The following is a 16,001-nucleotide window of genomic DNA, read 5'->3' on the forward strand; positions in this document are numbered from 1 at the left end:
CCCTCCAGCTCCCATACTGAGTGTTCAAAAAGAACAGCAGATAATATGTGGAATAAAGAAACACATTTAATACTTATTGCCAACTAACAAGAAACACAAGATTAGAACACTTCTCTGTCATGAACAGGCTTTTTCTGGTAAGGACCACTTGGATTAAACAAAAGCTTCCGGTAAAGCAGGATACCATCGGCAAGGCAGCACACTGCTGTGATAAGTCCAAACACCTGGAACAAAGACAATGTCTCATTGACTTCTGTCATTCACACCCGTTTTAAGTGGTCTGCCCAAGGAATTCCCCTTTTGATAGGGTGCTGAGATTGCTTTCTGCTGCTGCCCTCGAAATTAAAATTGGAAAAGGCTTTACCAAGTTTTCCTGCCTATAGAAAGGAAAAAGATAATTTAAGTGAACAGAAATACTAGTGAAGTTGTTTGTACTGGAAATTGAACCCAGTGGCACTTTATCACTGAGCTATAACCACTGATTCTTGCTAAGTTGCCAAGGCTGAATTCAAGTTTGGGATATTCCTGCTTGAGTCTTAGGAGCTGTTGGGCTTACAGCCGGGCACTACCACACCCAACTTGTCTTTCTGCCAACTTGTTCCTGCATGTATTCCTTTCAACCCTACAGACCATATTTAGTTATCGATCAACATTTCTATCCCAAGTGTTCAATTATTTGACTTCTCTATTGTCAAACCACTAAAGAAAGTGTCAAAGCTAATGCCAGCTCAAGATTAAATCATGGGGACTACAACTGTGATTAAAAAAAAAAAAATTGGAGAACTGGAGTGATGATTCAGGGAACTCCCAATGGCTGGGCTACAACTGCTTAAGGGGTAAGATTCTAAACAGGCTTTAAGAAAATAAAGTTGAGCCAGGAGTAGTGGTGCACACCTATAATCATAGAGATTTAGGAGGCTGAGGCAGGAGGATTGAAAGTTTGAGACCATCCTCAGCAATTTAGTGAGACTTTTGGCAACTTAGTGTGACCCTGTTTCAAAATAAAAAAGAAATGGGGATGTAGTTCAGGGGTAAAGTGCCCCTGGGGTACTCAGTACCAAAAAAAAAAAAAAAAAAGAAAGAAAGAAAGAAAGAAAATTGAGGTAAAGGGACCAATAGAACAGGAGGTGACCTTTAGGTACTCTGATGGCTATTTGAGAGCTAGCACCTGGGCTGGAGGAGGGAGATGTTATTGTCTCTATACCACTAGGTTAGCTTTGTCCAGCCACCAGGAAATTTGATTTTCTTGCTCCTGCAGTCTCCTTTTCCACCTAGTCTCAAGCCACTGCCTCCTAGGTCCTGACCACACTAAGTACCTGCTGTCAATCCTTTTATGACTTTGGCATTTATGCACATTGCTGGTTCTTCCCTCTGGAAACTTTCCCCTTTTCTTCTCCTCATTGTAGATAAACTGCAATTCCACTGCCAGGGGGAAGCAGTTTTTTCCTCTTTTCTATGCCCAGAATTACTGTCAACTGCTTTTATGCAGCTATGTGCATGTCTATCTCCTGGGTAAGGCTTTGAGCAACTTGAGGATAGACAGGGCTCATACTCTAGCCCAGTACCGTTCAAAAGGGCTATGTGAGTCATCAATATAATCCACATAATTAAGATTTTCCAAGAGCCATATTAAAAAAGTAAACAAGTAAAACTGACTTTTTTGCCATATTTTATTTAGCCCAATATATCTAAAATGTTATCATCTAACATAGTGTTAATATGATCAAATTATTAATGAAGTATTATTTTGGGGGCAGGCTAGTAAGTCTTTGAAAGTCAATGTGTATTTGATACTTACATCCTATCTCAATCCAGACTAGCCACATCTCCAGTACTGAGTAGCTACATTTGGCTAGTGACTATTGTACGGGGTAGCACAGCCTTCTACTGGGTCAGCACTTAAGGGATGAATGAACAAATGAACAAGTAGATAGATGAATGAATGTAAGTCCTATGCCTGGGCTGTTTTTCTTCATATTAGAGAGGGATAATAAGATTGTCTTAAAAAGCAATTAGGGGAAACTGCTGTTATGGTGTTGCCTGATTTCTAGCATTTCTGGTCCCTCCAGAGGTTGCTTAGGCCAAAGGGAGGTGAAAACCATGGGTTCTGAAATATATGGCTGTCTAAGAGGGGTCCATTCTTCTAAGTGGTCCATACTGTGAAAGTACAAGGAAGCAGGAGAGAAGAACTTGGTAATTCAATTCTCCAGATTAGAACTTAGAAATCAAGTGACTTGGAACCCCAGAAGAATCTCAGATGGAAGTATAATTAAATTTCTTGACTCTTTTATTTTGGCTGTTTTCTAGGGTAAAGTCAGATTAAATTGATTTATTTTTCTTCAAGTGGTGTTCAAATTAACCTTTAATTGCAAGCCTTCCTACCACATCCTTTGTCATAAGGACATCTATTATAGTCCACCTGAAAAAGTATCAGAACAGTCTGTCTCACCTTAACAAGTGATATGTATCTTTTTCTTTAAAAAATGTGAGCTACGAGACCTGTTTTTCTTTTTTTAAAATTTATTTATTTATTTACTCTAATTAATATATATGACAGCAGAATGCATTTTGGCTCGTTGTATACCTCATCATGTTTTTCTTTTGCTTGATATCAGGTTTCTCATGGCTAAATAGTGAAACTGACTCTACCAGCTTTTTCCAGTCTGATATAGCCCTTTATACCAATAAAGACTGTGTAGGAACCTCATATCTCTTCATGTTAATAGAATCGGGGCATGTATTCATTCATACAGAATATCAAGCCAGTAGGCACCGTATATTGGCTTATGAACCCAAAGGATATATTATAGTTTTCTGTACTTCTGGTTTTCAAATAACTAGGAAGACCTCTACTTACCCCTCCAAAGATTGTCCATGTTGTGGTTTCAGGTATCAGTGCCAAAACAGATACGATGACCATGAATAATGTTGTTACTATCGAGTTGATAATATCCTAAAAACACAGAGTAGGATACAGAACAGCTTTACAAAAGGACCACCAAAGTATAGGAGTATAGCTCAATATAGAGGCCTTGCTTAGCAGGTGCAAGACCTTGTGTGGTGTGATACCCAGCACAACAAAAAAAGGAGAGAGAGAGAGAGAGAGAGAGAGAGAGAGAGACAGAATAGTCCATCAAGAAACAACAAAGGATCAGCTCCTTAAAAAATTCGAAAATTATATTTTATTAAATTTTTTAGCATATATCTTTCAGGAAGCCAAAGTGCTACAGTAAAGGACACCTATATAGTATTTGGTCTACAATGACACCTAGTGGTTCTCTTTACCTATAATACATCAAGCATTTATTTCTTTTTGACATAACATAAATGTCACTGGAAGCAGAACTCATCTGGAGAGTATGAGATGTATTATATATTTTAGGGTAGAATGGGTAGATACTCTGGGAAGTTATAATGCTCATTTTTAATAATGTATGAAGATATGTGGAGTAGTCTGCATTGTATATCAAACAACTCTGTTACTAAAATGAAACTAATAATAAAGACAGCAAACACTTAAGAGAAAGTGGTAATTTTCAGGATGAATCCCATATACATCTGTATACAATGGCTGGCAAATGATATTGCCTTATATAGCTCACTCATTTAATAAATTCCCCACACAAAGCACTTTTCACTCTTAACTGTGTTTTAAGAAGTGCAATTTAGCCAGGCATGGTGGCACCTGACCAATCCTAGTGATTCAGAAGGCCTGAGGCATAAGGTCAGTCTTGTCAATTTAGCGAGACCCTGTCTCACTAAATTAAATATAAAATATAATAAATTAAATATAATAAAAAATTAAAAGGGCTTGGGATATAGCTCAGTAGTAGAGGGCTCCTGGATTCAATCCCCAATACAGGAAAAAAAAAAAAAAAAAAAACGTGCCATTTACAATTTTGAATGGATATGTAGTATGGGTAACATGGGTAAGTACTATGTCTTTATTCTGGTTTACGTATGTTTGCAGATAAGCAGGCAGGAGGGAATCAAGACAGGAATACTAAATGTCATAACTAATAACTTAGGGAAGTAGTTATTCAAAAGAAAGCTGGAAGAGGTTTGATGGGGGTGGGGTAGGACAAGATTAGACACTCAGGAAGAAAGTTCTCATTTGCAGGAAATATTGAAACTGGCAATCCTAGGTTAACTTTCCCGTGTGCTGAATATTTTGCTTTGATTCAAGGTAAAAGGCCACATTACTACTTCAGCCTGGGAGCCCTTCCTCCTGTGGGCAATTTGGTCTCTATATAAAAGGCTTTTGGATAAAAGTGGTTTTCTATGGAGTGCAGAGAACCACAGGAAAAAAGTGGTATACCTGCCCCAGGACATCAATGATCCTTAATGGAAATTAAAAACATTTTCATATTAAAAACAAAACATCAATATATAGAAAGTAAACTTAATGGCAAAAATAGAGATTTCACAGAAATTTTGAGCCTCCAAGGCCTGGGTTGGCTGAGTTGGTGTGCTTTCTGTTATGGGACACTTAACATAGAGAGGAGACCTGCTCTACAGATTGTGTCAGGGACTACAACTGTGCAACAATAAGAAATCCAAGTGCAGATGACAACCCTTCTAATCACTAAAGGCACAAGTACTTAAAAGTTGCCTTTCTCCCGCCCACAGGTTACCTGGAATCTTTTACCGGAGAGTCCTTCAGTTGAGTGGCAGTTAAAGAGCCCCTGGCAAATTCTCCAGCTGTGTTCTGCCTCTCTTCTCACTCTGCAGGGACTACATTCTGTTGCCAACCTTTCAATGTCCCTGGCCAAACTGCCTGTACTCATTGGTGGCCTCTGTGGTCCAACTGTTTCTTTCCTTCCCTACTCTGTCCCTTAACTTGTGGCAAACTGCTCTGGAAAAGGCCTTTAGGGGGCTCTTTATTAATACAGCCAGTGAATGAATAGGAATATATGTATATTTCAGCACCTACCTTTCTTTCTTTCTATGTGACCCTTCTGCTTGAAATGCTTTTCTATCTTGGCTTCTGTGACACTGCCTTTCCCTGGCCACTCCTCACCACCTAGTTTTACCTTCAGCTCCCTCCACACTCTTTCTAGGCCTGTCTGGCCAGGCCAAGCTCAGTTACCATCAGCAGTTGATGACTTCCAAACCCCAGCTGCAGCTCCTCCCTCTAAGATTCAGACCTGTAGTGAACATTGCCATTTAAATTTCCCATAAACAACTTAAACAACATTTCTGCACCCCAACTCGTTGCATACAGCTCTCTCCACCCTTCCTTAAGCCCATTCTTCCTCTCAATATCTTCTCCAGGTAGATATTTAAACAACAGGTATTCTACCTCGTTCCCCTGTCCTATCAATCCTACCTCATTAACCCATCTTTCCTTTCTAGGTACAGTTGTAACTTTAGTTCATGCCTTTATCATTTTCATGCCTAGATTATGATGACAGACTTTTAAATGGTCTTTGAGAACCTCCTGTAGTTTTTTTTTTTTTTTTCTCTTCAAGCCACTATAGACACTGGTGGCAGTGTCTATGATGGTAACCTATAAACTTGTCATATTCCTCTATTTAAAAATCTTGAAAAGCTCCCATCAGCCTTTTGGTTAAAGCCCAGGGCACAGAAGCCCTTGCATGCTCTGACTCCCTACTGCCTCAAGCCTCCCCCTCTGCTTGCTTTCTTGATCACAACTTGATACTCCAGCCATTCAGAGCTGCCTGCAGGTCCTGGAGGGTCATGCTCTTTTCCACCCAGACCCTTGAGTATGTTACTGCTTCTGAGGAAGCCCCTTTCTCTTCCAGCACTCTGCTGCTAACCACTTTGGCTCAGGCAATCTTTCCTCATGAGCCTGTTGTGATTGTCTCCTTTTCTGGCTGGATGCTTCCACACCATCCTGTATGTCTACCAAGCCCTGAGTCACTGGGTTCTCATCTATCTTGCTTTCTGACTACATTGAAAGTTTTTCAAGTGCAAGATTTGTGTTTTGTTTTATCAGAGAACAGATTTAAAAGTGTGGGATTAGCAGGTGCTTATCATTTGTTGAATAAATAATTTCATTAGATCAAGATCAGAGAAAAAGTTGGGAAGCATAATGCAGCAGTCGCTTAACTACTCATATAGCATTCATTCTTTTTTTTTTTTTTTTTTTGGTACTGAGGATTGAACCCAGGGGTGCTCAACCACTGAGCCACATCCCCAGCCCTGTTTTATATTTCGTTTAGAGACAGGGTCTCACTGAGTAAGTGCCTTGCTAAATTGCTGAGGCTGATTTTGAACATGGCTCAGCCTCTGGAGTCACTGGGATTACAGGCATGCGCCACTGTGCCTGGCTCATATAGCATTATTTCTAAGTGATTACAACATTGGCAAGGGATCCTGAGACTTGGAGACTACTAAGCTACTCTTTCAGTGTATTCTGTTAAATTTGGGGCTCCAATTTTATTACTGAACATGTAAGAAGCTCCAGAAAATTATTGCATTTGGAGATAAATACTAAAATGTGTCAGTTTTATTAACTCTGGAGAAGCAGAGCAGGAAGACCGACTATATGACTTTTAAGCAAATGTGGACTAGTGTTCCTTATCTCCTTGAGAAATCCTTAGACAATCTAGCTTACTTCTTTCTGCTACTGAGGGTCATCTGAGAAAAGACTTGTAATCTCTTTTCCTAGACCTCCCTCCAATCAGGTTCAGCTCAGAAGTGTAGATCAAGTGGGAGGGGCTATGAAGAGCCTATCTATTTCCCAGCTTTCCCTGTTTGGGACTTCTTTAGCTTGTGATTAGCCTGAGATTCTCATCATTAGCCTTCAAAGGTGGTCCCAAAAGCTACCCTTTATAGTCAGAGAATAACTCTAACGTCCTCTCTCCTCAATAGGAGTTACCAGCTTGGATATACGCTTGGATATACGCTGGAATCCAAGAGGCCAAGACAAGTACAGCAGAGAAAGACATGGCAGCTACCTGTCCAGCCAAAGATGGGAAGGGCATTAAAGACTATAGATATTTTCAAATCCCATAGACATTTTCAAGCAAGATAACACTGTATTTTATTTATCTTCCCCAAACAGTTTGATTTTTCATTTAGTGACCAGGGATGAACAAGGATAGATATTAGGTACCTGCTGTCATCTCTATCCCCCAATTTTGAGGCCATATCAACATGCAGTTAAAAGGGAAGTAAAGATTAAAAATGCTGTATAATTTTATTAACATGATCATAAAGAAATTTAAATATAAATTTCTTTAGAAGACCCATATTTGAGTGAATTCTCTTAAAAGAAAGGCCAGCCACATCTACTAGTAGGTGGAACACAGAGGAGAATTTATATTCTGTGGCAGCCCAGGATCCCCTGGAGATCCTCCCTCAAGGACAGTACACAGCATATGAGCAGTGGGTAGAGTTCCTTTTTCTTGAGTCTGAGATCATCTTAAAGGTATAAGAGAATCAAGCAACAGAGTTTACTAAAATATGTCACAGTGGCAGGAAAAAGTAATTAAATCTTAAGGATGAAACTGAACACTTACAAGCAAAGGCCAAAATAACCATTTCATCATTCGATCAAGTCTAAATATATATAAAATTATGAAAAATAAAATAACAGTGACTTCAAATCCAGTGATGACAATGTATGGTTCAGGGGCTTGTGCGATGATAAAAAAGGTCATCGATGTCGCAGTTACTACCTACGAGGAAAACAAACAAACCATGCTTTACTCAATGATTTTTGAATACAGTTTAAGCCGTAAAAGTGATCATTTCTACAATGATCAAATAAATAGGCTTCTGTCATATACACATACATATAAGAGCATGACTAAAATGTATGAATACAGAAACTCTTTGTGTTTTAGAGGATTAGGGGTGGCCCTCGTGTTTTAAGTAATTACTCCACTTACCTTTTTTTTTTTTCCAGTACTGAGGATTGTACCCAGGGGCTCTTTACCACTGAACTACACCCTCAACTCCTTTTTTTTCAATTTTGAGATGAGGTCTCGCTAAGTTGCTGAGGGTGGCTTTAAACTTACCATCCTTCTGCCTCAGTGTCTTAAGTCACTGAGATCGTAGGCGCACCTCGGTGCCTGGCTTCATTTGTCCTTCTGGTACTACAGTTTCCCACATCTGTTTTCTTCATCTTTTCCTACCAAATAGCTTCTTTCCCTCTCATACTTTTAATTTGCCTTCCTCTCCTAGCTCCTTTCCTTGATAGCCTAATAAATTTAAGTTGTGTTTTCCAAAAATAAACACACACACACACCCTTTCATCTTGTTCCTTATAGAAATCCCAGTTCTGTTTTCTACATCTTGTTTTGCTTCTCAAAAATGTCTGTGTACTGGCTATCTATAATTCCTTAGTATTCACTCATCATTTCTTAACTGTTGGCAATCTGGAATCTTCTTAAAACTTTATTTATTTATTTTTATATAACAGTGGAATGCATTACAACTCTTATTACATATATAGAGCTCAATTTTTCATCTCTGGTTGTGTACATAGTATACTCACATCAATTCATGTCCTCATATATGTACTTTGGATAATAATGATTATCATATTCCACCATCATTAATTACCCTATGCCTCCTCCCTTCCCCTCCAGCCCCTCTGCCCTATTTAGAGTTCGTCTATTCCTCCCATGCTCCCCCTCCCTATCCCTCCATGAATCAGCTTCCTCATATCAAAGAAAACATTCAGCATTTGGGTTTTTGAGATTGGCTAACTTCACTTAGCATTATCTTCTCTAACTCCATCCATTTACCTGCAAATGCCATGATTTTATTCTCTTTTATTGCTGAGTAATAACTTAAGTGGAATGTTATCATGAAAAAATACCAGTGGGGATTAAAACGTGTTGTCAGAGAAAAAAACATTTTGATATTTGATGGCTGTACTACTAAAGTACATTTTTACATGATTTCTCTCACTAAACACAATGCCAACAGAATTAAGGACATTTTAAGTGTGGGGAAAAAACACCCCTGAAGATAATTAATCTAATTCAATTTTTTTTTTCATTTCCAAAGGAAGATAGAGAATATGTCAATATTATTTGAATTATTAAAGGAAAAGAGTTGGTGAGTTCCAGGGAGTTCTATCAATGCCATGAAGTTCTTAGGAAATAGAGCTCTATCTAAAGTCTCTTTGTGTTCTTGGAAGTGGTTTAGTCAAGAGTCTTCCCTGGCTAGATGTTTATAATACCTTCCAGATGGTACCATTTTACATATTCTTTTTAACTTTAAGCCTACATAGGCTACTTATTCATAATTCTTTCAATTACTTTATTAGTGCCAAAGTATCTTTGAATTTCTAAATTGGTTAGTTTGACTACCAATAACTAAATTACTAAATTACTTCACTTTAGCAATGTGTCATCTCAAATGAATTCATGGATCATAAAAATCAAGGTCAAGCCTGGTGTGGTGGTACATGCCTATGATCCTAGTGACTGGGGAGGCTGAGTCAGGAGAAGTTTGAGGCCAGCCTGAGCAACTCAGCGAGACCCTAATTTCAAAAAAAAATAAAGGGGGCAAGGGATGTAGCTCACTGGTAGAGAGCCCCTGGTTTCAATCCCTAATACTGTTAAGTATACAAATAAACAATTAAATAAAATCAAGGCTCATTTTTTTCAGTCCCCATCCTCTGTGGCCTTATTGTATGTATCATGGTTATTGGCACTGGTAATATCCCACTTCCTTACAATTTCCATGATTTCTGTCTCACTAGGTTCTCCCTTGATGCACTTTCCTAAACTTGTGGCCTTTGTTTCCAGTTATCTTTTAACTACCCTGTTCACATCTCAAACATCTAGAGGAGAGGCAAAAATGAGTTCAATTTTGGAGAATTCAAGATTCCTGTAAATCTCTTCAGTATTCTATGGAAACTGACTTTGTTATCACTGATTTCAAAAGTACTAAATTTAATACATGCTTTTTCTCTTTCTTTTGTGTTACTCAGGATGGAATCCAGGGCCTATTTCTCTGTTCATCTGGCTCCCAGGTCACTTTCCCTTATTCTTATGTCTCCTGCATCTGTTCTCTCTTGGTGGGCTCCTCCACTTTTATCCACCTCTTTAAAATGCTGGCATTCCTCTGGATTTGGCCCACATCCCACTCTGTGAAATCTAAGTCTCTGTTCTTGTTCTAAAGCCCACAATTCACACTTAGACATTCAGAAACCCTAACCAGATTTACAGGAATCTTGGATTCACCAAAACTGAGCTCATTTTTGCCTCTCCTCTATTCATCACCTCAGTTGGTGGTACTACGATCTACTTCGTTATCCAAGCCAAAAGACTAAGATCCTGCTCCTACTCCTGACAACTGAGTTGACTTCATGCCTAAACCTGTTTGTCACTCTCTGCTCTTCATTCCTACAACTACTGCTCTTCAGCATCCTTTCCTAGAACTACCAAAGATGCTACAGTAAAATTTCTAAAATGCAAATGTGTATGCATTTCCTCACCTACTTAAAATCCTTCAACATGGTCTTTAGACAGAGCCTCCCTCTCATCGTGTATTCAAGGTCTTCTGTGATTTAGCTCCTGTCTACTTCTCTAGCAGACTTGTCTTACAACTTATCCACAAGATAATTCCAAAGTTTACTTCTTGGTCCTCATTTTACTTGAATTAATATCAGTATTTGATGCAGCTGACCACGCCCTCCTGAGAGTGTGTTCAGTTAGCTTCCAGGACACCATACTCTTGGTTTCTCCTATTCCTGCCTTCCCCCCACTGCTCCCTCTAGTTCTTCTTTGCTAGTTTCTTCTCTCCTCCCCAACCTCTGAATATTGGAATGTTCCAGAGCTCAACCCACAGTCCTCTTTTCTGCTCTACCTATACTGCTCTTTTGATTTACTCATTAGTCTTGTTGCTTTAAATACTTTTATTTCTGAAGCCTGACCTCTCTACCAAAATCCAGTCTTGTTTATTCCAACTCCCTATTCAATATTTCCACGTGGATGTCCAATAGGTATCTCTAATTTAACACTGAAATTGAACTTCTAGTCTTCCTCTCACATATGATTCACCCATAGGCTTTCTGATCTCAGCAGATGACAACTGAATCTTTCTAGTTGCTTAGGCAGAAAACTTTGGTGTTATCTTGGATTCCTCTCTTTATCCTACTCTGTGTCTAGTTCATCAGCAAATCTTGTAGGTACTACTTTCAAAATACATATTGAGTACCTCTAATCTGAAAATCTAAAATGCTCCAAAATCCAAACCTTTTTGAGTTGCTAATTTAAGAAGAAAATTCCTCAACTGATCTCTGAAGGAGTGCACAGACTTGTTTTCATGCACAAAATTTTTTAAATTATTATACAAAATTATCTTCAGGCTATGTACATAAGGTACACGAAACACAAATGAATTTTGTCTTGGGTCCCTTCCCCAAGATATCTCATAACATATGAATAATATGAAAGTATGAAACTCTTCTAGACCCAAGCATTTTGGATAAAGGATACTCAACTTGTATATTTCAAATGTGACTATTTTTTTTTTTCTTTTTGTACTGGGGATTAAACCCAGGGGTGCTTAACTACTAAACCCTTTTTAAAATATTTTTTTATTTTGAGACAGGGTCTCGCTGAGTTGCTTAGAGCTTCTCTAAGTTGCTGAGACTGGCTTTGAACTCTCAATCCTCCTGCCTCAGCCTCTTGAATTGCTCGGATTACAGGCGTGTGCCACCTCGCCCAACTCAAATGTGACAACTTCTTATTACTTACTCGGCTACCACCAGCCACCAAGTGGCTGGTCTGAGTCACCATCGTCTCTTGTGCAGAATACCACAACAGCTTTAAATGGCCTTCTTGGTTCTACCTTTACCCTCCAGCAACCCCCCGCACCCTGTCTCTTCCCATCAAACTATTTATTGTTAATATATTTGAAAAAAAATGAGTCAAATTATATACTCCTTTACTCAAAACCTTCTCATCTCCACTGTGTTCCTCTCACTCCACTCAAGGTACACTTGTTACCTTGCTCAATATCGACCCCTTAGGTACATTCCTGCCATAGGACCATTATTGGATTTTCCTCCGACTTAAACACTCTTCTCCACATAACTCCCTCAACTCTCTGATGTCATCTCAACAAGGACTAATTTATTATGGCAAACTTCCTTCCCCTCCACCCACTTCTGTATCCTCCCTTACCCAGTTTTATTTTCTCTTATTCCATAGCACTTATCACTTCCTAGAATATCACATGATTAATTTATTGTGTTTGTCTCTCTGGCTCTCCTACCCCAATATGTAAACTCCATGAAGATAGGGATCTTTTACTTTGTTCACTGAAACCTCTCAAGGGCCAGGAACAGTGCCTGACAGATGTTATACATTCAATAAATATCCATTGAATGAATAAATAAGGCAACATTCAAAACTTCTCATAATTTGCTGTATAAATCATATTTTTTTTCTCCATGCCTTGGTGGCTCTTTCTTAGACCCCACCCTAATTTGCTTTATAAAAGTTTCCTAATACTTCTCTTTATTTCCTTAGTTAGATGCCTTACCTTTGTACCCTATCTCTACCTTATCTCCTGTTATATAGTTATTTGCTTCTGTATCTGTCTCTTTGACTAAATTGAAGAATCCTAAGAGTAAGGGACTTGTCTTGGTACATTTTTGTTGTCCCTGGTATTAGCCCAGAACTTGGAATACACTAAATATTCAGATTGTTTGCTTAAGGAAATAATGTCAAAAACTAAACTTTTCTCATGAAACTTGTTCCTCTTTCAGTGTTCTAGAGCTTTTGGTACCTAACACAACACTCCAGATCTTCAGGTCACTTTTCACCTGATTATTTATTCCTAACCAAAGGTCTCCCTCCCCCCTCCACCTCTCTCCCTCCCTCCCCCCCACCTCTCTCCCTCCCTCCCCCCACTTCTCTCCCTCCCCCTCCATTGAAAAAAAAAAAAAAACTCCAGTGTAGGTTCCTGAACTTCTCATATGCATCCTAATTTGTATTATTATATAGGTTTTTCTCAGAATCTCAGACTTTTGGTGTGGGAAGGATCTTATATACAATTTGTTCTATTCACTCACCTGAAGTCTGAAGCTTTACAACATCCTTCCCAAGTGCTCCTCTGTGCATATTATCTTTGTTGCCCCGGAATAGAGTGCTTCCCAAGTGGCAATTTAACTTTGGAACCTTTTGCCAATATAAAATTCTTTCCTATGTGCAACTGCTTCCTTGTAACTTTTAACTATTTCAACCTCCTCTCCCATGTTAACTCTTTAAAATTTAAAACAATATTTTTTTTCATTTTCCTTGAGTTTTCTAGAATTCCTTCAACTAAGATTGTTTCCACTTCTCTAACTAGCCCAGCCACTCCCCTCCAAATGATAATTAATTTCCTCTAAACCACTGTCCAGAACTGTCTGCAATGCTCCTGATAAGTATGAAGCCTTAAAATAGGCAAGTTCCGTCTTTGTCCTTGCTCTGGACAATATCAGCCTTGAGCTTCATCACATCAAATGTTTGACTTACAGTAAGTAACCTTAGCCTCTAACAAACCCTTAAGATCTTTCCGATCTTGTTGGGTTCTGAGTGGTACAGCTATGACTGCATCCCCTGGTCACCTGATCTGCAGGCTTGGGGGTCCAAGAGTAGGCCATTGAGGTCGGTCTGTGGACTTTGTTTAATGACTGTATCCCCAACCCTCTCGGGAGAGGGCAGAGCTCTATGACTCCTTCCCCCTAGAGGGCAGAGCAAAATGCCTTACTTGTTGGGAAACCTTGATAAAAACAAAGTTGACGGAACCAATGTGGCGTTGTTCCACTGTAAACTTAATGACCATTCTTCCGGGCCCTTAAGCACCCTTGCTGTCTGACTCACTTCGCCCCGCGCCCTGTCCCCAGCCTTGTCCCTCACCAGCCTCAGTATCTTCACGTGGCCTTTCACGCTGCAGCAAAAGGGGCGATGTCTTGGTTTCAATTGCATGGCGGTCTCCATTGCGCCAGCGGACTTGACAGCTGCACTTCTCCGATCCTTCTCCGCAGCACCCGACCCAGCCAAGTTTCGCGCAGAGGATCTCAACTGCCGCCGCCCCTCTGGGCTTCCCTCCCTCGTGCGCGTGCGCAGCAACCCGCCCCCCGCCCCGCCCTCGCACTCGTGCGCCTGCGCCCAACGGGAGCCTTGCGATCCGCTTGGTGGACCTGGCCCAAAAGCCAACCTGGGAGTGCAACAAAGTGGTTCCGCCTCCTGTTAGCCCGCTTCGCCCTGCCTGGTACCTAGGACCATAACTCTCCATAACTCTCCCCAGGAGCTTCCCAGTAGGCCGGCTCTGGCAGGGTTGGGGTAGGGGAAGACGGGCAAGGGAGGGTGACCCAGGAATGCTTGCTGTGTCTCCGCAGACTGTGGCATCTCAAATGCCACCTCCTTAGAGAAGATTTCCCTTGATCACCCTGTGCAGAGTGGTCACCGTCACTCTCTCCTCAGCCTTTATCTCTAGCTGATATCATAAGGCTGATTCCTGTGAGGAAAGATTGATTAATGTGTACTGAGTTATAGTTAGGAGAAAGAAGTTCTGGTGTTCTATGGCACCCTATGGTGACTACAGAGAATGATAATGTACTATTTCGCTTAAAAATAAGAAGTCCAAAGAAAAGGTTTTGAATGTTTTCACCACAAAGAGGTGAACACTACAGAATGTATATATGTATTGAAACATCATATGGTTCCTGGTAAATAGGTACAATTAAAAAATGTATTTAGTTGTAGATGGACACAATATCTTTATTTTATTTATTGATTTTTATGTGATGCTGAGGATCGAACCCAGTGCCTCATGCATAAGAGGCAAGCGCTCTACCACTGAGCTACAATCCCAGTCCCAATAGGTACAATTTTTGTGTATTAGTTAAAAAAATAATACATATCCCACAAAAGCAAGGACCTGTCTGTGTCTGTGTCTCTCCCGGCAGGGTCTGGCAAACAGTAGCTGTGTAGCCTGAACTAATGGCCTGGATCTCTTATGCTATCTGTGTTCCCAGGGCATCACAGTCTAGGTTTGTAAGTCTGTTAGTTCGCATAGTTTTACTTTTACCTCGCACTGATGCTAGTGTTTCCATACCTAGAACAGTCTTAGGTCCTTAAGATACTCCATGTTTTCCACAAATGCTCCAATGAAGCCAATAAAATCACTCACAAAAATATTGACCTTAATCTTGAAGTTTATTTATAGAAAGCAGATAGGCAGGAAGCCCAAGATGGGATGGTGGTTTTCTGGTCACAGATCTAGAGGCTAAGACTGAAAATGACTTCTTTCTCCCCGCACAAGCGTGACTGCCAGGATCCTATACTTAGGGGAGAGGGAAAACTACCTACCCACTGAAACTCTCATATAGTCTAGGGTGGCAACAGTTGTATTTATTGGGCTTGGGTCAGTCGAATTATAATACCTTGTCTAGGGTTGCGGATGTAGCTCAGTGGTAAAGTGCTTGCCTAGCATGAATGCATGCAGTTCAATCCCTAGCACCACAAAACAAACAAACACCACCTAGTCTATCCCAGATCCGGGCTGAATTTTTGTTACCTGACTATAGGTGGGATTTACAGGTTTCCTCCCTATACCCATTTGTCTGTCCATTTGGAATACTGATAGGACCTTCCTGAGGGATCTAGCACATTTATTGTCCTGAATTCCGACTCACCTGCTCCCCCACTTTTTAGCCTGTGCTGGGGATCAAACCCAGCGTCATTTTGCCCAATTTTCCAATAACGAATGGGAGTGACAGTATCTACATACAGGGTTGTTGGGGAGGACCACCTGACATGAAGGGGAACGTGGCAGGTGTGGATGGCGTAGGCGTCAATAATCTGCAGTAAATTCACAAACCAATCAGTCCCCCTGGGAATACTGCTATCCATCCTCCAAGTCATGCGTGCTGCGAATCCCTCACCGCGGACCTCTCCCTTTCTCGGAGAGAGTGAAATGCGACCGGGTCTCTTTAAGGGCGCCCGGGCGGGCGGGGGAGGGGGCGCGCGGGGCTGGAACTCGCTCTGTGTGGCCCAGGAAGGAAGCGGGGCCGCTGC

The 16,001-nt window shown here is 40.5% G+C and overlaps 1 protein-coding gene across 2 annotated transcripts; it reads right to left on the reverse strand.

Moving 5' to 3' along the window:
• Nucleotides 1–46: 46 nt before the first annotated feature.
• Cklf (chemokine like factor) lies at nucleotides 47–14,048 on the reverse strand. 2 transcript variants are annotated; one of them, XM_015488645.2, is made up of 4 exons: nucleotides 13,839–14,045; nucleotides 7,488–7,646; nucleotides 2,858–2,953; nucleotides 47–224 (listed from the first exon to the last, which is right to left on the reverse strand). In XM_015488645.2, exons 1-4 carry the CDS (start codon nucleotides 13,917–13,919, stop codon nucleotides 102–104), a joined length of 459 nt encoding a protein of 152 aa, XP_015344131.1. In that variant the 5' UTR covers nucleotides 13,920–14,045; the 3' UTR covers nucleotides 47–101. The 2 variants fall into 2 exon arrangements, with proteins under 2 accessions (XP_015344131.1, XP_015344133.1); XM_015488647.2 differs by lacking the exon at nucleotides 7,488–7,646 and having other exon boundaries at nucleotides 13,839–14,048.
• Nucleotides 14,049–16,001: the final 1,953 nt, after the last annotated feature.

This window comes from Marmota marmota, unplaced genomic scaffold (genome assembly GCF_001458135.2).
Source record: "Marmota marmota marmota unplaced genomic scaffold, marMar, whole genome shotgun sequence".
NCBI lineage: Eukaryota > Metazoa > Chordata > Mammalia > Rodentia > Sciuridae > Marmota > Marmota marmota.